The sequence below is a fragment of the Podarcis bocagei genome (genome assembly GCF_964188305.1).
Source record: "Podarcis bocagei genome assembly, chromosome: 7".
Classification (NCBI taxonomy): Eukaryota; Metazoa; Chordata; class Lepidosauria; order Squamata; family Lacertidae; genus Podarcis; species Podarcis bocagei.
Genome location: NC_138132.1, coordinates 52,012,794 through 52,034,035, shown reverse-complemented (window position 1 = coordinate 52,034,035; position 21,242 = coordinate 52,012,794). Strand labels below are relative to the sequence as shown.

The window sequence follows — 21,242 nt, the reverse complement described above, 5'->3', positions numbered from 1 at the left end:
GTTTGTTCCATTCTTTAATGGAATAGAAATGCAGGCACCCAAGTGCTACATTTTATTTTGAATTATGCAGCAGGTATAATATTCTCTCTTTGCCGGGTTGGGGGGGCACCTCAGCATATTTTGGGGAATGCACCAGCTGGTGGGTTCCACAGAACTCTCTGTCATATGGAACGAAAACACAGAAGATTGTGCAGAGACTGAGAGCAGGAGGGGGCCATACAGATCAGTGGAGGAGAGAGGTCAGTGGAAGTTTGGCTGCTTTTTCATTCCATTCATTGAAGGGTTCTGTGAAACTCTAAAGCTGGCATACTCTGCAGCCAGCATAACTTGGCTCAATAAAGAAATATATACCTGACTGGGAGAGGGGGTGACTTTGTACACACCATACACTTAAAGCACATCACCTCACTGCCCAAAGTATCATGGGAACTGTAGGTTATGAAGGGTGCTGGGAATTGTAGCTCTGTGAGGGGTAGATATTTTTCAGTTCTTTGCTTGAATCCTTCCCAGAAAATGGTGACAGCTTTGAGGCATCCTACTGTTGTCCAAATCCCATAACATCCTGTAGTGATATTGGGAAATCTTAGCAGGTTAGAACTTTGGCTCATGCAGAAGAGCATTATGGGAGAGCCAAACGCTATAGAATCCTGGGAATGTGCATCTAGTTCTTTAATTTCAGACTTTCTGTCTTTAAGAGTGTGAACTGGTCATCTCCTTCCTACAGGAAAAAGAGTTTCTAGCTGATTTGTGGTTCTTGACACCTGCCTGTTTGGGACGCAGATTCAGAGTGAGAGGGCTTTCTGGCTAATTTGCAACTCAAAGAATCTGGTTTGTTCTGGGGATGCTTTAATCTTCAAGGCCTTTTGATAAACAGGATTCAGCTGTTGAGTCTCCTAACAAGCCTGAGTTATTGTCCCTCTATGTAACCATTGGCAAATTGCTAATTAATCTAAGGAACCAATTGGCTTTTAAGTTTTGAATCCACCTGGGTTCAAAGGGGAAAAAACCTTAGGAAACTAACTTGCAATTCGCAGCCCACCTGGCCTGGCACACCACCTCAGCCGAGAACTTCTTTGAAACTATTATGCTTGTGCTTCTGTTCTTGTTGAGAGTATAGTTAGCGATATTAAATCATGTTTTTATTTTCTGTTTGGGATCTGTAAGAGATGTGCCAACTTTTATGTTTTGAATACCCTTTCTTTTTAATAAATTTGGAAAAAGGATTTTTTTCCTGCCTTTGTCTTTTGTGCCTTTCTGCCGGGGAAGCTGAACCAGTGCCTAATCTACTTAGTCACCTACCAGAGCCTGTTGGATTTCTGTCTGTGTCACGGTAAAGTGAAATAGAGTGGGGTTGTCTGGTAAAGACTGAAGAGTAATCTCCCTCCTTGGGTTACTCTTTGGGGACTGTTCTGGAAATAAGGGGGTGGTGGCAGCAAACTACTGTTTGGTTTTGTGTTTTGAAAAAAGCTTTTGCGTGCTTTTCTCTCTTCCTGCCGGATTTGGAGGACGGGTTGGAGAGGTGGAGAGCGCGTGTGCATTCTACACATCCTCTTGCTTTAACACTTTAACACTAATCACTGTTCTGTTAGTCACTGTTATGCTTAGTTCTTTAATATCACTTTTATGATAGTCACTGAAATATTTACCCTACTTTGTGGGCCCTTTTGGACTGGTGTTTTATTACGTGTGTATTCTGCAAAATATTCTTGACACAAACAATAATTGATGTCCAGAGAGGCTCTAGAACAGCAAAAGTGGGACAAAAAATAAACCAGAACATTTGCGGTATTAAAGTTGTAGGAATTCAGCAGGAAGTTATGGGACATGCACTGATTGGAAGCAAAGCAGTATATCTGACCCCAACTCCTGAAGGCAAAGACAGTATTGAAAGAGGGATTGCGTATAACCACCCTGATCCCAACACGAGCACAATCATGACTGCACAATATTTATCCCTGCAGAAGGAAAGGCAACACATCACTTTTCCTTTTAAAAAACCAGGTGGAATATTCTAAGCGGGAATATAGGAGGATTGAAATAATGTCTCTGCCTTCATCACACATTTACTCCTTCTTTCTTTTTTTTTTTAAAAAAATTATTTATTGCTCACCTTTTTTCTCAAAGGACCTCAAGGTGGCGTTCACAGTTTTCCTCCTCCCTTTTTATACCCACAACAACCCTGTGAGGTAGGCTAAGCTGAGAGACAGTGACTGATTGAGTAGGGATTTGAACAGTGTTAGAAAATGAGATATGAAAGCTAGCAGCTAAATGGCACCTTAAACCTAGGCTATGGGCGCAACAATAGAATGTCTAAGCATGCTTTTTTATAACGAGAATACAAAGCTGAAAAAGAATGAACTGCAGCTAAATTATTACGTTCATTTTTCACAGAATCTAGTCCTTCCCCTGCCCACCCCCCTAATATTCTTAAGGGGGGCCTCTTCTCCAGTCTTGAGAGACAAGCTGGAAGTGGGGAGGCAGAAAAAGGTCCTCTTTTCCTTCAACTCTACAGTTTTAATCTGAAATCTTAGGCACAGTACTGCGCTCAGAGCTCAGAAACTGCTTGCACTAATGAAATTCCCTGTCACAAAATGCGCCTGGAACAATGGGAGTTTTGAACACTGGATTTGAACCCTAGCCTCCCAAGTTCTCATCCAACACTCTTACCACTACATCACACTTGTGATAAAAATGCAAAGAATTAATAAATACATTGATCACCCATGGAAAATATTTTCTTCCACTTTCTCATAGATTTTATCCTGATGGTCAGTTCTTTATGCTTCTTTGTAACTCTGAAATGCAAATATGAAAGTGAAAAAAGTTGGATTCGCAAACCAGGGAATTGTGTGAGACTTTCCATCCTCTGGGTGAAAAGGGTTTGTTTTGTTACAGTTTGTATTTTTCCAACAAACCCATTTTCAGTTTCTATATGAGTGTCTTTTTTTTTTTGCAAAACAGGTTTGTTCATTCATTGATGTTTGATATGTCCATATTTGCTCAGTTAGCTCATTCATTTATTCACATTTTATTCCATTGTTGGCTTGTGTTGTGGGAAAACAAACACATCCGCAAGGACACATGAAAGCCACTGTGGTGATGGGCACTGTCTTTCAGCCTAATCAATGTCGTGGGGCTGCATTGTGAGGTCAGACTTGGGAAGGCAGAACCACATCCACCATTCTGATCTCCTCAGAGGAAAGGCAGGACATAAATGAAATAAATAAGCAAAAGAAATATAAAATGGCCAGGCTAGATTGGAGCAAAGTCCTGCCTAGTACAGGGTCCTATTCCCAACGCTGGCAAGCAGGGCAGGAAGACAACAGCCCTCCCTATTGTTTGCATTCCAGTAGCTGGCATTCAGAGGTAGACTGCTTCTGAGTGTGGATGTTCCATACCCATTGACAGACTTGTTCTCCATTTTTTTTATCCTGGTAGAAAGGATAACCGGGATCCACTTTCCAGTAGCAGGTGAAACCTGACCCACACACAATCACACACTTTAAATACACAAATAATAATACAGAAATAGAAACACAGGGCCCGGTCTTATTCAACATCTTTATCAACGACTTGGATGATGGACTCAAGGGCATCCTGATCAAATTTGCAGACGACACCAAACTGGGAGGGGTGGCTAACACCCCAGAGGACAGGATCACACTTCAAAACGACCTTGACAGATTAGAGAACTGGGCCAAAACAAACAAGATGAATTTTAACAGGGAGAAATGTAAAATATTGCACTTGGGCAAAAAAAATGAGAGGCACAAATACAAGATGGGTGACACCTGGCTTGAGAGCAGTACATGTGAAAAGGATCTAGGAGTCTTGGTTGACCACAAACTTGACATGAGCCAACAGTGTGACGCGGCAGCTAAAAAAGCCAATGCAATTCTGGGCTGCATCAATAGGAGTATAGCATCTAGATCAAGGGAAGTAATAGTGCCACTGTATTCTGCTCTGGTCAGACCTCACCTGGAGTACTGTGTCCAGTTCTGGGCACCACAGTTCAAGAAGGACACTGACAAACTGGAACGTGTCCAGAGGAGGGCAACCAAAATGGTCAAAGGCCTGGAAACGATGCCTTATGAGGAACGGCTAAGGGAGCTGGGCATGTTTAGCCTGGAGAAGAGGAGGTTAAGGGGTGATATGATAGCCATGTTCAAATATATAAAAGGATGTCACATAGAGGAGGGAGAAAGGTTGTTTTCTGCTGCTCCAGAGAAGCGGACACGGAGCAATGGATCCAAACTACAAGAAAGAAGATTCCACCTAAACATTAGGAAGAACTTCCTGACAGTAAGAGCTGTTCGGCAGTGGAATTTGCTGCCAAGGAGTGTGGTGGAGTCTCCTACTTTGGAGGTCTTTAAGCAGAGGCTTGACAACCATATGTCAGGAGTGCTCTGATGGTGTTTCCTGCTTGGCAGGGGGTTGGACTCTTCCAACTCTATGATTCTATGATTCTATGATTCTATGACATGTATTTATTTTTTAGTAATTTCGCTTGAAGCTCACTTTCCTTTTCTCCAAAGGTTGTAAATATCTGTTTCTTTTTGACATCCATTGTGGTTTGATGTGGTTTAAAACACCTGAGTAAAACACATTAACTCTGAAACGTTACCATATCCAATAACAAGGCAGCCATGAATAAATTCAGTGTTATATAGGCTGGACATGGGACATGGCTAATTCCTTATTCAGAAGGGTGCATTCTATCTAGCTTCATAGGCATTATAAACATCAATAATGTTTCAACGGCAATACATTATAAGTCATCTGGCATTGTAGATTCTCTTTGCTTATGTGGCTCAGTACGCTTCTTTCTCTTGTCTGGGATCTGAAAGCATGACCAGTCGGATCCAAATGTATGATCGTAAAAAAACTAGACAGGTTAAGAGCTAAATCCATCAGGAGTATATTTCCCTCACCTCACCCCCGGTCTGTAAAAGCTCCTATTCTGCTTCCATTTAGTCACTTTAATGCTATTTTCCCCAAATCTGATCTTTCTATCCCAAAAGTTAGTGGTGACCAGATGGGGTTCAGAATGGGTGGAAAAGGAAAACTGAAATAGTATTCCATTCTAAACTGAGGCACTAGTACGTTCTCAGTTTCTCAGTGCTTATCTTGTTTATCAAGGCAGCCACTCTGCAATGTGGGCTGCCAACGTTTCAATTGTACAGATGGAAAAGAGAGGGATATTGGGATTTGTTATCTGCCCTTCAGTCAAGAGTCCCAAGGTGGAAAAAAAAGAACTTAAAAATTGCAGTCAACTATGGAAATGTGAGACAAAATTAACCAACCAGCATTGTAAAATTGGTAACGGTCACAAATAAAGCAGGCAGCAGAAACAAAGATAAAAATAAAAGTGTATGTATAGCTGCAGATTTAGAAATGACGGCTATAACTTAATGGAAAGGCAGAGCTTCTCACCATAAGGCGAGAAAGCCGTGACCAAGAACCCACTTTCACAATACATTTAAAGTGGCATCATGCCACTTTAAACAGGCATGGCTTTCCGCCAAAGAATCCTGGGGATTGTGGCATGTTAAGGGTGCTGAGAGTTAAAAGACCCCTTTTCCCCCTCACAGAGCTACAATTCCCAGAGTGGTTTAACTGTCAATCCCTCTTCCCAAGGAACTCTGGGAATTGTAGTTCTGTGAGAGGAGGGAGAAGGGCAGCCTAACAACACTCAGCACCCCTAACACACTATACTTCCCAGGATTCTTTGGGGGAAGCAAGCAATGCCTGCTTGAAGTGGCATCCTAGCAATTTAACTGTATGGTGCGGAGGCGGCCTTGGCGAGCTATGTCTGTTGCTCACTGCGGATGTGGGCAAGGCGCTTAGGCGGAGTCCTTTGGCAGAGACAGTGTGGTGTAGAGGTTTGAGCACCAAACTTTGGGGAAAGTGACATCACAGGAAGCCGCCTTATATCAAGCCCAACCATTGCTCTATACCAGCGGTTCTCAACCTGTGGGTCCCCAGATGTTGTTGGACTACAACTCCCATCACCCCTAGCTAGCAAGGCCAAGCTCAGGGATGATGGGAGTTGTAGTCCAATAACATCTGGGGACCCACAGGTTGAGAACCGCTGCTCTATATGCTTCACTGCTGTCTCTCCAGGGTTTCAGGCTGGGGCCATTTCCAGGATGCCACCTGGGATTGACCCTGGGACCTTCCTCATGCAAAACAGGCACTGAGCCACGGCCCTTCCTTGCTTCCTTCCTTCCTGCAACACACCCACCCCACTTCCTCCGCAGCCGCTTGCTTGAAGCGGCTCCCGCATTGCGGTTCGCAGGTGAGCCCGCTCGCCGGCCGTCACTCCGTTTCCTGGATCAGGTTGTCGTGTGGCGTCAGAGAAGAGCCTGCAGAGACAGGCCAGGCCGCTGCGCAAGGGGTTAATGCTGCGCTCGGGCGGTGACGAAAGTAGGTGAGAGTTCGGCTGGAGCCGCAGCAGGTGGTTGAACTCTCTTGGCTCACGGGATCCTCGCAAACCGGCTGCGCAAGGCTGGGCGCACTCTCTCCGGCTGCGTCGTTCCTCGGCCTCGGTGTGTCATTCGCCTCTCCAGTGGGCGCGTCACATGCTCCCGCCAGGCCGGCTCAGGGGAAAGCCCCTCCACGTGGCCCGGCCCCGCTCCATTCCGTCGCAGTTCAGCCCCGAGTCATGAGGAAGAAGGCGGCGTCTAGGGCTCGTGATTGCAAATGATGGCGCGCATCCGAAGAGATTCGGAGCCTCCCAGTTCTAAATATGCTTAACCTCGTGACCTCTTTCCTGGAGGAGATACTCGCGCTCTCGGCACCCGCTCTCCTGCGTCTACAAGATGGAGAATGACAACGCAGGCCTACCTTGCAGGGCTGTTGTGAGCAATACCATGTGTGTGAAGTGCTTGGAACGCTCTCAACTAAGAACGCGGGGAGAGCCGTGCTGGGCCTGGATCAGGCCAAAGAGGGCCACCCAGAAGCCCCATGGGGAAGCCCACAAGCAGGCCCTGAGCGCAACATCCGCTCTCCCCCATTTGTGATTCCCAGCAACATGCCTCCCCACAGTGGAGGTAACAAGTCTATAAGAATACTGTAATAATAATAGTAGTAATAATAATAATTTTGTATATTTATCTGTGCAATCAGGAGGGTCAAAACAAACTACAAGTGTGTCACTATAATTTGCTTTTAAATTCTTCTGCTCTTCTTGTTTGTTTCTATAAACTGCTCAAAGCGATAGATAATTTAAAAAACCCCAGTATAAAGCAAGGGCTAATAAGGAAACAGCAACTACTGTACTATCATAGAGAAAAGTACAGAGAAAAGTAACCTTGGGTTACAGACGCTTCAGGTTACAGACTCTGCTAACCCAGAAATGGTACCTCGGGTTAAGAACTTTGCTTCAGGATGAGATCAGAAATCGTGCTCCAGCGGCGCGGCAGCGATGGGAGGCCCCCATTAGCTAAAGTGGTGCTTCAGGTTAAGAACAGTTTCAGGTTAAGAACGGACCTCCAGAACGAATTAAGTACGTAACCCGAGGTACCACTGTCCAGTGTAATCCCATTCCTGTTTCTCAGAAGTAAGTCATAGTCAATCCATCTCAGTGGCTGCTCCCAGACTTTGGAACTCCCTTCTTAGAGAAACAAGACTGGCTACTTTCCCTTCCACCTGCAGATGAAGACTGTTTTATTCCTGCAGGGTACAGTGGTACCTCAGGTTACATACGCTTCAGGTTACAGACTCCGCTAACCCAGAAATAGTGCTTCAGGTTAAGAACGTTGCTTCAGGATGAGAACAGAAATCATGCTCCAGCGGCGCGGCAGCGACGGGAGGCCCCCATTAGCTAAAGTGGTGCTTCAGGTTAAGAACAGTTTCAGGTTAAGAACGGACCTCCAGAACGAATTAAGTACTTAACCCGAGGTACCACTGTATTGGGAACTGGCTGCTTTTAAGGAAAGGCTTTTAAGAGTGCTGTGCTGTTTTTATCTGTATTTTAATGGGTTTGTTTTTATATTCATTTAACTTTGCTATATTTTAAATCCCTTTTAAGCATCAGCTTTTATATATGTTGTTAGCTTTCTGTGTTTTATTCATGTTTGCTTTAATTTTTGTGAGCCGCCTTGATTCCTGGTTCTGGGAGAAAGGCGGGATATAAATAATAAAATAATAGTAACAATTCTGTGGGTCTTCTGGGTAAGTGAGGTTAGGACTGCAGCCTTTGCCATGGAGGACGGAGGGAATCTTAGAGCTGGATGGAACTTCAAAGGTTACCTTGTCCAACCTCTTGCCAGTGCAGGGAATCCATGACACCAACCTCCCTGTTGGGTGGTCTGCCTTAGGCTCTGCTCAACAACTTCTGAGAAGGAAGAGGGCCACCACTTTGGTGGTGAATAAGGGCGAGTTACCCAACTGTTCATAAGAACATTATTTAATAACCACTCAGGCTTCCGCTCTCTCTCTTTTGATGACTTGCAGACTATGTGAGAATAAATTAGCACCTGGTCATGTGGTTTATTCATTCATTGAGAATGTTATCTTGATCACCAAGTACTAATTGCGTATTAATTAGGAAGCAGAGCCATTTGAGCAAGAGATTGGGATGGGCTTTTGTAACGTATCTGATAGAATGTTTTGTAATGTATTTGACAGAATGTATTTAATAGAATGCTTATTTTGTTTATGTCTCTGAGGCAATCACTGGCTTGAAAATCAGCGAGTTCCACTTGAAAAAAAACTTCACTTGCGCCTTCTGGTGCCACTTCAAATGGATTCTGAAACGTTATCATTTCCTTTCTGTGCTTCTGGCAATCAGTGATCCTGTTCTGAACCCCCACCTGCAGTAGGTTCCATCTTTCAACATGGAATTGTGAATTTCCGTCCTCAGATTTTAGTTTGTTACTGCATGAAATGTTTGAACAGCTATGTTTACTAACGTGCTTCATAAAATAAAATAAAAAAAATCATTTTGCTTCCATAGCTTTCAACTCAGAATACATGTCAGACACAGTAGGCTTTCCTTTTCTCTGCAACCTTATATTAAAAGCATTCAGATGCTCTGTGATATCAGGAAAGGCAAATCAAAAATCCATTTGGGGTCAGAAAGTAGTACTTCTCGACCTTGTATTCTGCCCATGAGTAAGACATCAACTTCATAAAAAGACTAAAATACCACCTGAGGAATACTAAGCCACCTGACTTCTGCATGGAGCAACAGATCTCCGTATTCTGCTTTTATCTCTGAGAGATTTTTTTTTGAAACTGACAGTAATCAAGGCCATGATGCCATAAGTGATTAACGCTGGATACAACCAACATACATCACACTGGGAGAATCTTACTGCGGAAGGCTTGCTAGTGGATGATGCAGTGAAATTGCACCAGATGTGTGCCATTTAATTTCATTGTCTCTTGACTGATTCTTGCAGCTGCACCAGTTTTACTTTCCACCAAGTTTCTTGCACCATCAGTAGCAATGCCTCTCAAGTTATACCAACTGAGACAAGATTTTCTACTGATTCACACACATTCAAGAATGGATTTGTTGCAGTGCTCTCAACTCTTCTGTAATTCTGAAGTTGCAAGATATCCTGCTGCTAATAATAGTAGTTGAGCAGTGTCTATAATGTTACAGTGGTACCTCGGGTTACATACGCTTCAGGTTACATACGCTTCAGGTTACAGACTCCGCTAACAGAAGTCGTGCTCCGGCGGCGTGGCGGCAGCAGGAGGCCCATTAGCTAAAGTGGTGCTTCAGGTTAAGAACAGTTTCAGGTTAAGAACGGATCTCCGGAACGAATTAAGTACTTAACCCAAGGTACCACTGTATTGTTCTCAGCTAATGCCAAAGAAAACTATTCAAAAGTTTTTGCCTTGTCCTTGATTTAGCAATAGTTAATAGTCCATTTGTGTGCGATTTTTTGTTTATTTTAAACAGTGCCGCCATTTGCAGACATCTTACAAAATGTTTAACAGAGTAACAGTCACAGGGGTTCAATATAATCCTTGAATACGTAAAATATAAAAAGTGTAACTTCAGGGGCCAAGAGAATCATAGAATTAAAGAGTTGGAAGTGATACCAAGGGTCATCTACCATGGGTAGGCAAACTAAGGCCCGGGGCCCAGATCCGGCCCAATCGCCTTCTAAATCTGGCCTGCAGACGGTCTGGGAATCAGCGTGTTTTTACATTAGTAGAATGTGTCCTTTTACAGTGGTGCCCCGCAAGACGAATGCCTCGCAAGACGGAAAACCCACTAGACGAAAGGGTTTTCCATTTTTGAGCTGCTTCGCAAGACGATTTTCCCTATGGGCTTGCTTTGCAAGACGAAAACGTCTTGCGAGTGTTCCGATTTTTTTCCGCTCCCCCCCTTTTCTAAGACGCTAATAGCCTTTTAGCCTTTAATAGCCGCTAAGCCGCTAAGCCTTTAATAGCCGCTAAGCCTTTAATAGCTGCTAAACCGCTAATAGCGCTAAGCCGCTAGTAGGGTTGCTTCACAAGACGAAAAAACCCGCTAGAAGAGACTCAAGGAACGGATTAATTTCGTCTTGCGAGGCACCACTGTATTTAGAATGTATCTCTGGGTTATTTGTGGGGCCTGCCTGGTGTTTTTACATGAGTAGAATGTGTGCTTTTATTTAAAACGCATCTCTGGGTTTTTTGTGGGGCATAGGAATTCGTTCATTCCCCGCCCCCCCCCCAAAAAAATATAGTCCGGCCCCCTCAAGGTCTGAGGGACAGTGGACCAGCTCCCTGCTGAAAACGTTAGCTGACCCCAACCCCTTGCAATGCAGGAATCACAACTAGATTCTTGGGTTCAGACTACATGTGAGGCAGAAACTGTATTTTAGTGCTCAGATTTACTCTTTCTACCCTGTGCAGGTAGCCTGATGTTGCTCCTGGATGGCTGCTTATGTACCGTCTCTCAAGTTTGAACCTGCTATGTCAAGCCTTGCAGCTGGGAACAGTGGTGTGATGGGAGGCAGGGATTAGCTCTTCCCTTTCCTGATGTGTTCCCAATGAACCAATGCCCCCCCATATGCTATCAGCAAAAAAGCACAGGCTAGGAAGAATTTAAAATTGGATAAAAAAAATCTGAGGATCACCTGGCAGAGCAGAGTTGCAGTCCTATGTAAATGGACTTTTACTGGGCTCTATGTGTTTATTCAGAAATGAAGTTTAAATCTACAGGTGGTTAAAAGGTAAAGGGACCCCTGACCATTAGGTCCAGTCGTGGCTGACTCTGGGGTTGCAGCGCTCATCTCACTTTATTGGCTGAGGGAGCCGGCATACAGCTTCCGGGTCATGTGGCCAGCATGACTAAGCCGCTTCTGGCGCAACCAGAGCAGCGCACAGAAATGCCGTTTACCTTCCCGCTGGAGCGGTACCTATTTATCTACTTGCGCTTTGACATGCTTTCGAACTGCTAGGTTGCCAGGAGCAGGGACCGAGCAATGGATTTGAACTGCCAACCTTCTGATCGGCAAGTCCTAGGCTCTGTGGTTTAACCCACAGCGCCACCCACTGTGGTGGTTAGGTCTCATTAAAAAAAATATTGGGGGTTTCCCTCCATGCGAGAGCAAAAAGGGGTGCATAGGCAGAGCGTGAGTGTGTTGGAAAGAGCAGCTTCCCACTTAGGAAAAGAGGATATTCCATTGCTATAAAGTTGGCTCCAGAAACATATGCAGGGTATACATATGCAACACTGCCAGCCAGCTCAGTCATGGGATGAGGAGCAAAGTGGCAGCTGGGCAGGGTGGTGGCGGGGACGGCAGGGACAGGACATGAATGGAGGAAGGTGTGGAAAGGGGAATCCCACAAGCTTCCCTGCTCCATAGTACGTTTTCCTATGTACGTGGAAAATCCAGAGAAATTAATGCATTCTCCTAACCAATACTCTAAAGCCTACAGAGTTCTGAGTATGCACTGGAGCCTGGCACATCATCAGCTAATTAATCAATCAATCTATTTGTTAATTGGCAATAACCAGCTAGCGATCGGAGTGGTTATGAAGCATCAAAAAAATTATTTGGAGCTTGAATACAATAGCAAGGAGTCAGGGATGCATGAAACACAGGTATTATACCACTTTTTTCAAAAAGGGGGAAAAGGAAAGGGTTGTAACTGGATCTTAAATAAGAGATTGCACAACACCCTGATTCGGTGCAGTAAATTGCACAGTCTAGCAAGCTCTGAGGGCTTGCACGGAAGCATCCTTCCACCCCACCGCTGCCCCGCCTCTTGACAATTCTTATGCAAGAAAAGGCTCGCCTGGTATGTGGCTGCCTTTTGTTAACAGGCAGAGCACGCCAACTAGTTAACAAAGGCACCTGGGGGAAAACCAAGGCCGGATAGGAGGAAAAGACAGCTCCCTGGGCCATCATCACATGCGCCGTCATGTTGACTCGTGATTTTAAAGGCCCGTGGCCGGGTGGCTTAGCTAAAGCAGTTTGTACTGACTCCATATTGACTTTCTCAGAGTGCTTGGCCAGGGTCAGACCCCAAGGGAGGCCAAGGGAAGTAAGAGACTTCTGAAAAGTGCACTGAGTTTCAAAATCTCAGATAAAAGAAGTGACTTCTTCACTTCATACAGTGTATAGTTAAACTATGGAGGCAGTGGCCAGCTTGGAAGACTTTAGAAAAGGCAAATTCATGGCTATGCTCTGCCTGCCTCCACTGTTTGTCAGAGAGAGGAGAGTTCTCACGTCCTGCTTGTCGTCTTCCAACAGGCCTCTGGTTGGCCACTGTGAGAACAGGATGCTGGACTAGATGGCCTGTTGACCCGATCCACTAGGGATCTTCTTAGGGTCTGATTCTGTGTTCCTCATTGGGATGAGCCCTATAGCAGAGACTTGTTATGTTGATGAACCCTGGTTTGATTTGTAGCATCTCCACATGAGAAGATCTTGAGCAGTGGAGCTTGAGTGGAGCTTGAGAGATAGACAACAGCTTCACAGGTTCAAATAAAAGCATATTGTGTCTTAAGCAGCCATGCAACAGGCAGACACTCAAAGGTGAAGCTTTATCTACCATAGCATCTCTTCCTTGAGAAAGCTGCAGTTCTTTCATTCCCATGCTGGCTAGGGCTGATGAGAGAAGATACAAGCAGGTGTGAGGAACCTTTGAGCCCCCAGATGTTGCTGATCGACAACTCCCATCTTGCCTGGCCATTGGCCATACTGGCTGGGGCCGATGGGAGTTATTGTTCAGAGGCTTTCGGAGGAGAGGACCAAAGGTTCTCTTAACACCTGGTGTAACCCAACAACATCTGGCTAGATGCTCTAGCTCTGCCCTGCTGGAACTACCTCAACTTAAATGTATGCACATTATTCTCCTGCATTATCCCCCACACCGTCCTGCTCACCCACTGTCTCCCCTGTGTTGCATTTGAAACTGCAAGACCCTCAGGACAGAGACCTACATAAAATGCTATTATGTACAAAGTGTGTGCTACTTAAGTAATAATCCAATTGCTGTGGCCGCCCAACTGTTATTAGCCCAGAGTTGGAAAGAGGCTAAAAGTCCCTACCAGAGAAGAATGGCAGACCAAGCTGATGGACTATGCCGAGATGGCAAAGTCGATTGGAAAACTCAGAAACCAAGAAGATAAAAACTTTATAAAAGAATGGAGAAAATTTATAAGTTACCTAGGAAACCACTGTAAGCAGAAGGAAACAAGAGCAGGATTTTGACTCACTTTTGGTATAGAAAATACTATGGACAATATGGTTTTATATAAAAATTAGAGTATGTGTGAATATGCAGTTGCAGATTCTTAAAATGAGACCCCATGGAGGGAATTGGGGGGGGGGAGTCCTGAGATTTGGAGAATTTATACAGGTATGTTTTTACTAATTTGTGTTTATTTGTATGTTGTATTTGTAAAACCAATAAACATGATTTATAAAATAATAATAATCCAATTGCTGTGGAGGAAAAGTGTCACTTTGATTTAGGGTTGGGGGCAGGGAAGAAGTTCCTGATTACCCCAGGACCTGTTCATCACCTGGAACCTCCGTATTAATGACTTAACACATGCAAAAGTTCTACTTCTTTTTTCAGTATGGTGAACAGGTGAAGAGGACACTGTCCTTGCGTCACCGTCGTCTGTTGGGGCTGGTGGCCTTTGTGAGTGGTACAGCAGAAGGCAGGGAACCCAAACCGCAGGTGGAGCCAATGACAGGTAAAGCCGACCAACTCTGGATTTGTGCTTCTTGAAAATAAAATTGCTGTTATATAAATTGAGGTTTGGACCACATTCAGAATAACAGTGCATCGTTCTGGTCACCTCGCCTCAAAAAGAATACTGTAGAGTTGGAAAAGGTTCGGGAAAGAGCAATTAAAATGATCGAGGGCGTGGAGGAAAAGTTGCAGCATTTGGGACTTCTTAGTCTAGAGAAAAGGTGAATAAGAGGTGGCACAAAAGAAGTGTATAAAATTATGCACGACACAGAGAAAGTGGATGGAGAAAGGTTTTTCTCCCTCAGAATGCTAGAACTAAAAGTGAACGTTGGAAGATTCAAGACAGATAAATGAAAGTCCTCCTTAACTCAGGGTGGAGTTAAACTACGGAACTTGCTCCCACAGGAGGCAGTGATGGCCACCGACTTGGCTGCCTTTAAAAGAGGAAATGACAAATTCATGTAGGGCACGGCTGTCAATGTCTGTGCATAACCCTTGATGGCTATGCTCAGCCTCCACAGTCAGAAATGCTTCTGAGTGCCAGTTGCTGGAAGCCCCAGGAGGGAAGAATGCTCTTCTGCTGGGTCTTGCTTGAGCATGGGAAGGCAAACTAAGGCCCGGGGTCCGGATCTGGCCCAATCGCCTTCTAAATCTGGACCGCAGACGGTCTGTGAATCAGCGTGTTTTCACATGAGTAGAATGTGTCCTTTTATTTAAAATTCATCTCTGGGTTATTTGTGGGGCCTGCCTGGTGTTTTTACATGAGTAGAATGTGTGCTTTTATTTAAAATGCACCTCTGGGTTATTTGTGGGGCATAGGAATTCGTTCACCCCCCCCCAAAAAAAATATAGTCCTGCCCCCCACAAGGTCTGAGGGACAGTGGACTGGCCCCCTGTTGAAAATGTTTGCTGACCCCTGTGCTTGAGGATTCCCACAGATATCAGCTTGGCCACTGCTGGACTAGATGGGCTACTGGCCTGATTCAGCCATTGGCTTTTCTTGTGTCCCCTGCTGAGAGCCATAAGGGCCACAGTGAAACTAAGGAGGACAGGCAGGGCGACCCCCTGGACTGGCTGTTAAGTAGGAAGACAGGCAGGTAGGGGAAGACTGAGGTTGGTGGCGGTTGCCTTAATTGACCAGCCTCTGCTAGAAGAAGAGGCTTCATTCCAGTGGCTTTATTTGTCTTTACCCCTGCATGCCCAGCTCTCCTCTTCTGTAGAGCTTCTCTCTCTCTCTCTCTCTCTCTCTCTCTCTCTCTCTCTCTCTCTCTCTCTCCCTCCCCTCTCCCCCCCCCCCCCACATCTCAAACAGAAACTTAAGGAATTGCGTGATTGTTGAAGCTGATGAACTGATAAGCACCTGAACTGAACTTCCTCTTTGGTTTCCCATAGGAAGGAGGGACTCATCCAGGGCAGGGCTCTTCACTGCCAGCCCCTGAAGCTAACAGGCACCTTCAAGTGAGCTATTTCTGTTCACTGCAAGTGTCACTGTTGCAACGAGCCAATCAGGGCCCAGTAAAGGCTACACACCTCTTACATAAAGAGACCCAGGGTGACACCGCCAGTTCCCTCTCCAGCACCAGGGTCACATCTTATGTCCTGGGCTAGCTTGACACCTAAAGCCAAGGCCAGAACTCCAAAATTAAGCAAGAATGGAAAGGTCCCAGATAGCTGGCCGATACCTTTTGCCACAATATCAGTTTTTAAAATCATCCTGTAGGCCCTGAGTATGAGGTCTATGCATGGATGTGCTTTAGTGATCAAAACAGAGTCCCAGTTGCACACCTGCACCATCAGCAGGTACATAAAATGCAGAAATTCAGCGGGTGCAGATTTGCTGATCAGAGCATCTCCTCACCAGAAAGTGGGGGAAGAGAGTGCTTCTGCTCATTTAATTTCAGCTTATTACGTATTTCTCCCAGGCAGGTACTCTCTGGGATAGTGGCAACCCTTAAGACTTTGGTGACATTAGTGTTGCCCTACACAGCAAGGAAGGGACGCGGGTAGCGCTGTGAGTTAAACCACAGAGCCTAGGACTTGCCGATCTGAAGGTTGGTGGTTCAAATCCCCACGACGGGGTGAGCTCCTGTTGCTCGGTCCTTGCTCCTGCCAACCTAGCAGTTCGAAAGCACATCAAAGTGCAAGTAGATAAATAGGTACCACTCTGGCGGGAAGGTAAACGGCGTTTCCGTGTGCTGCTCTGGTTTCGCCAGAAGCAGCTTAGTCATGCTGGCCACATGACCCGGAAGCTGTATGCCGGCTCCCTCGGCCAATAAAGCGAGATGAGCGTCGCAACCCCAGAGTCGGTCACGACTGGACCTAATGGTCAGGGGTCCCTTTACCTTTTTACACAGCAAGGAGGATCACCTTATATCCTCCAGATACTTACGGAAGAACATGAGCCTGAGTGGGTGGGTGATAAAAGTGATTCCAAGCAACTGGTATTCAGAGGCATCCTGCCTTCAGGAATGGGGATGGAAAATAGCCATTGTGGCAAGTAGCAATTGATAGCCTTGTCCTCTGTCGCTCAGGTTTTTTTAGCAAGTCCATAATCTTCTGCCCACTGAAAATGCAACTGTTACATAAGAGTACCAGACTATGGGCCCATTTTGTCCACTTTTCTTTTCCTGCAAGGGCCAGCTAAATGTCTCCAATGACACAATATTCTGCCTTTACAAAGGGACATAGAAAGCTGCCTTATTCCAAGTCAGACCACTGGTCCCTCTAGCTCAGTATTGTCTACACTGGCTGGCAACAGCTCTCCAGAGTTGCAGGCAAGTAGGACCCATTGGGGATTAAACCTGGGACCTTCTGGTGCAAGGCAGATGCTCTAACAGTGAGCTATGCCCCTTCCCCCAAATGAATACTGTTTTGTTAAATATATATTACTTATTTCCGGCTGTTCTTGTTTTTAGTGTTTAACTCACTTTCAGTTTAATTATTTTGAGAAGCAGCAAATATCATAAGCTAATTGCTGGTGGACTTTGGTGCCATGTTGCAGAATACCAAAGCTTCTGGAAGAACATTAGGCTATTGTATATCATATCTTGGGAGAGCCGGGTCTTAGCCTTGAGTGTGGAAAGCAAGACACAGGAAGAGTGCTTTGGCCTGACCCTACAGGTATCTCCTTATATTCCCTTGAGGTATTGTGCTATTTTAAATACATAAGCATTCACGATGTTGTTTTAAACAGCTTTTTATTACAAGTGTCCAGTGTAATTTGGGAAGTCTCTGTAAGCGGCTTGTAATAAGCATAAGAACCAAAAACTGCATAAATACAAAAAGAATGTAGTTAAACCAAATAAAAATATAAAGCCCATAAACATCCACCCAAACTTCAGCACAGAAAATGGCAATGGACAGCTGAGCATTTAGCAGAATTTGTCAAATTACAAAGACACTTGTAGAACCAGAGGTGGATAGGTGAGTAGTGTGTTAAAAGGCTTAAGGGTACTTGAAGTGAGGTCAGCAGCTTTCTGGTCCCAAGATGTGTGGGTACTGACCTTTTCTCTTTTTTTGTGGGGCTGGGTGGGTGGGGGGATTATCACTCTTTGCGTCCCTTTGCTGCGTGACTAACATAAAATGGAGGTGTAACTGATTTCAAAGCACAGGTGATGCAATCTTGCCTGTTGGTCTGGCTTCAGGCATCAGTGACCAGTCCAGCGACTGGAAGTGTGTAAAACACACACACCCAAATTGCTGGTTTGATCAAGATAGGTTTAAAAAACTGACAAAAACCCTAAGATGACACATTTCTTTATCAGTGAAAGTTAATAGAAGACCAGTGTGCATGTCATGCTGACACGCAGGAGCTTTATTTACGTATTTCTCTGTCCGCCCCCCATGTCTATAGGCCTCTCTTCAATTCAAGCATCAGTTTCTGGCAAGTCAGTAAGACGTAGTCAAGGAGGGCAGATGGGAAGCAGAGCCTGGAAAGGGGTTAGATCAGTGGCCTGTGAAATGCCCTCTACAACTAGTAGTGGCCTAAGGGGGAATTGGATGTTAATACTGGCTGCACAGCCAGTAGAAGCTCATGCCCATTAAAATGGGAGGCCACAGCTCCTTGAATAATCTTGCCCATAGAACACCCTGGTTGGATCGAAGTGAGTTGCCCTTCTAGTCCAGTATCCAGCTCCCCCCAGTGAAAAGCCAGATGCCTCCAGGAAGTCTACCAGCAGAGCTGGATGGCATCAGCCTTCTGCTGATGCTCTCCAGAAACTTGCATCCAGAAGTAGCAGACTGCCTCTGAAACTGGAGGTTTTACTTAACCCACACTTGGCCTTCGTCAAGAATTTGTCCAATCCTCCTTTAAGGCCAGGGACCTATGGCTGCAAATTCCATAAATTAATTCTGCATCACATGACATATATTTGCTTGATCTGAGCTTACTTCTGACCAGTTTTATTGACAATTTTCATAAGCAGTGGTGTTATGTGAACAGTGATACTAACAGGTGTTTTATTGTGTGGTGAGCACAAGTGGGCTGGAGGACGACAATGATTCCTGTTTTTAAAATGTAAGGTCAGGGACAAGTGGTTGTCAATCCCAAGCCCTCTTTCTCTTTCTTTTCTGGAGTGCACATTTAGCTTCTGTGAGTTCCTGGGGACTGGAAGAAAATTGGGGGGGGGGGAGAATGAGGGAATAAAAACAGGGGAAGCCAAACCATTTGAATGACCCAAAGATCCAGTTTAGTTAGACGGAAAATTATGCTAGCGTGTCTAATTTGAAAGAGACCTTTAAAGACAGGAGTGGACAACTAGATTTGACTAATGGACTGCGTCTTTTTCTCCTCCACCCCGTGAGCCAAGTTTGCAGGTGCACTGGGTCTGCCATCTGTCAGTCATCTCATGCCACAATGAATTCAGCTGGCCCACTTTCTTCTGCATGTTGTTTTGAAGCCCAGTTGGGTCTTCTGAGCACCTGGCAGGGCTGTCTGCAAGCTCTGGAGATCAGCTCATTTGAGCACATTAAGCTGGGATGCAATCTTCCTTGCATAGCAAAGCAGGGAAGAAGGCAACTAAAATCTCCCTGAGATTTTTCAATCCCTTTTGAACAGTACTGTATTTTATTGATAGTTTTAATATTTTAAAGTTTTACTACAAAGTGGTATATCATTTTTGCTAAATACAACCAATCAATCATGGAATGCAGCAAAACCTAGTAGCCTGAGGAGAACTTTGGCCAGGCTTAGGTTTCAGCTAGACAGCAAGAGATGCATGTTCAGCTTTCTATCTCATGGGAGAAGGTACCTTTACCCTTAGACATAGACTGTGATTTTGAGGGGAAACAAGCTCAAACCCACACGTTTTTAAATTCCCTGCAGGAATTCCCAATCCACCTTTCATAGGAAATTTAAATGACTGATGGTGGGAGTTTACCAGGCATTCTGAGACAGGACCTGAGATGGCAACAGAGCACATCAAAGAAGAGAAGCTGTTTATCAAAATACTTTATTTTCAGCATAACCCCTCAAAAAAAGAAAAGACCCCTCTTTTTAGACACACATCCTGACGAAACCTTTGCTTTTCCATTTTTTTTAATCAACGAAAACAATCTTTTGCTTAAAATAAAAAGACACATGGGATCTTCTGACCAGACTTCCATCAAGGATATCTATGCAACTGGTTTAGTTCTTGTGGGGGGTAAGGTGGAGAGGGGTGGGAAGAAGACAAACAAACAGAGGTGTAGTGGGTGGGTGGGGGGACATTTCCGGCAGATGACAGAGCGAGTTTTGGCTCTCTCTCCTTACACAGCATTGTAGAACTGCATTGCTGAAGACACTCAACACACAGCAGGGCTAACTAAGGAAACACAACTTGTAGCTAGCAGTGGAGGACAGAGCAGAGAAGGCATCTGGACAGGGCTGCAGTTAAGAGTCCTCTGTGCATGATGGACATGGAAAAAACATCAACGTGGCTGCCTCCGCCACGGTGCCGGCAACGCGTGGGCTGGGGAGGTAACCGGAGGGAGCCGTCTTAGACCGCCAGAAGGGGCAGGTGGGTGTTCAGCTGACAAAACTCTTCTCTTTTCAATTTATTATTTTTTTAAAAAGGATCACAGCCAAAATAAAACTGAACTGCAAAATCCGAAGTGGCTGCTTGTATGTATGCTATTTATAAAAACACAGAGAGCAGTCTCTAATCCAGGCTGGACCAAGGCAGACTATACTTTCCCAGGGATCTTGGCTCGTTTGCGGGCAATGGCATCTTCCACAGCCTTCAACTGCTTCAGGAGCTCCTCCCGCCGTGACAATGTGCTGGACTTGCCTGATTTCGCAGCAGCAGCTGGGCCCCCGGGCTCAGCTGCTTTGCCTGGGATGCTTGTAACTTTGCTTGAACTCTTGGACTGCGGTGACAGCGGGCGCTTCCTGTGACAGAAAAAAAGACATAATGGTAAGAAATGACCAGGAATGTAGGCCAGAGGCTCCAGGAAGAGCATCCTCTCCCAAGTCCGTTAAAAAAAAATAATCATTTACTCCTATGCGTATTTTGGACTCACTTGCTGATGCTTATTTATTTTTATCTTTATATCCCACCTTTCTTTCAAGGAGCTCAAGGCATCAATACAGGGCTTTCCCCCTCCCGATTTGTTCCCAGGTGCTAGTCCAACACTCTAACTAACCACTACACCGCTTTTATGAACAGATACCTATCCAAAGAGTCTTACAATAGAAACAAGAAACAAAATAGTACAAAAACTGGGATTTCTTGATGCAGCCTATGCTAACTGCATGCAACATTTGAAATGGCAACCCAAAAGATCTGAGGGCACCAGGCTGAGGAGGGCTCCTTACACCTCAAGATGGTACGTCAGTCTAGCCCTGCACCCTCAGCTCTGACGGGTAGCAGCTCTCCATGTTCTGAAGCAGAGTTTACCCAGGTCTGCTTCTAACTGGAGAAACCATAGATTGTAACTACATGAAAAGTGGATGCTGTATCACTGAGCTAGGGCCCTGCTCTGTCCAGAAAGGAGAGTTGGCAGCTTCTAGTGCTACACTCTCTGTGACTTCACCAGTCAGGGAGTTGCTTGCCAACCGCTTTTCTCCACCAGGCAACCTCTAGTGTCCACAGTTGTAGACAGTA

The 21,242-nt window shown here is 45.2% G+C and overlaps 1 protein-coding gene across 2 annotated transcripts in view; it reads right to left on the bottom strand.

The window, feature by feature from the left end:
• Nucleotides 1-19,594: 19,594 nt before the first annotated feature.
• The window catches only part of ZC3H18 (zinc finger CCCH-type containing 18), a 55,415-nt gene continuing 53,767 nt past the window's right edge, over nucleotides 19,595-21,242 (bottom strand). For both annotated transcript variants that reach the window (XM_081202600.1, XM_081202601.1), the window contains exon 19: nucleotides 19,595-20,527. In XM_081202600.1, the coding sequence (XP_081058726.1) occupies nucleotides 20,323-20,527 (205 nt within the window). In that variant the 3' untranslated portion in view covers nucleotides 19,595-20,322. The remainder of the gene's footprint in view (nucleotides 20,528-21,242) is intronic.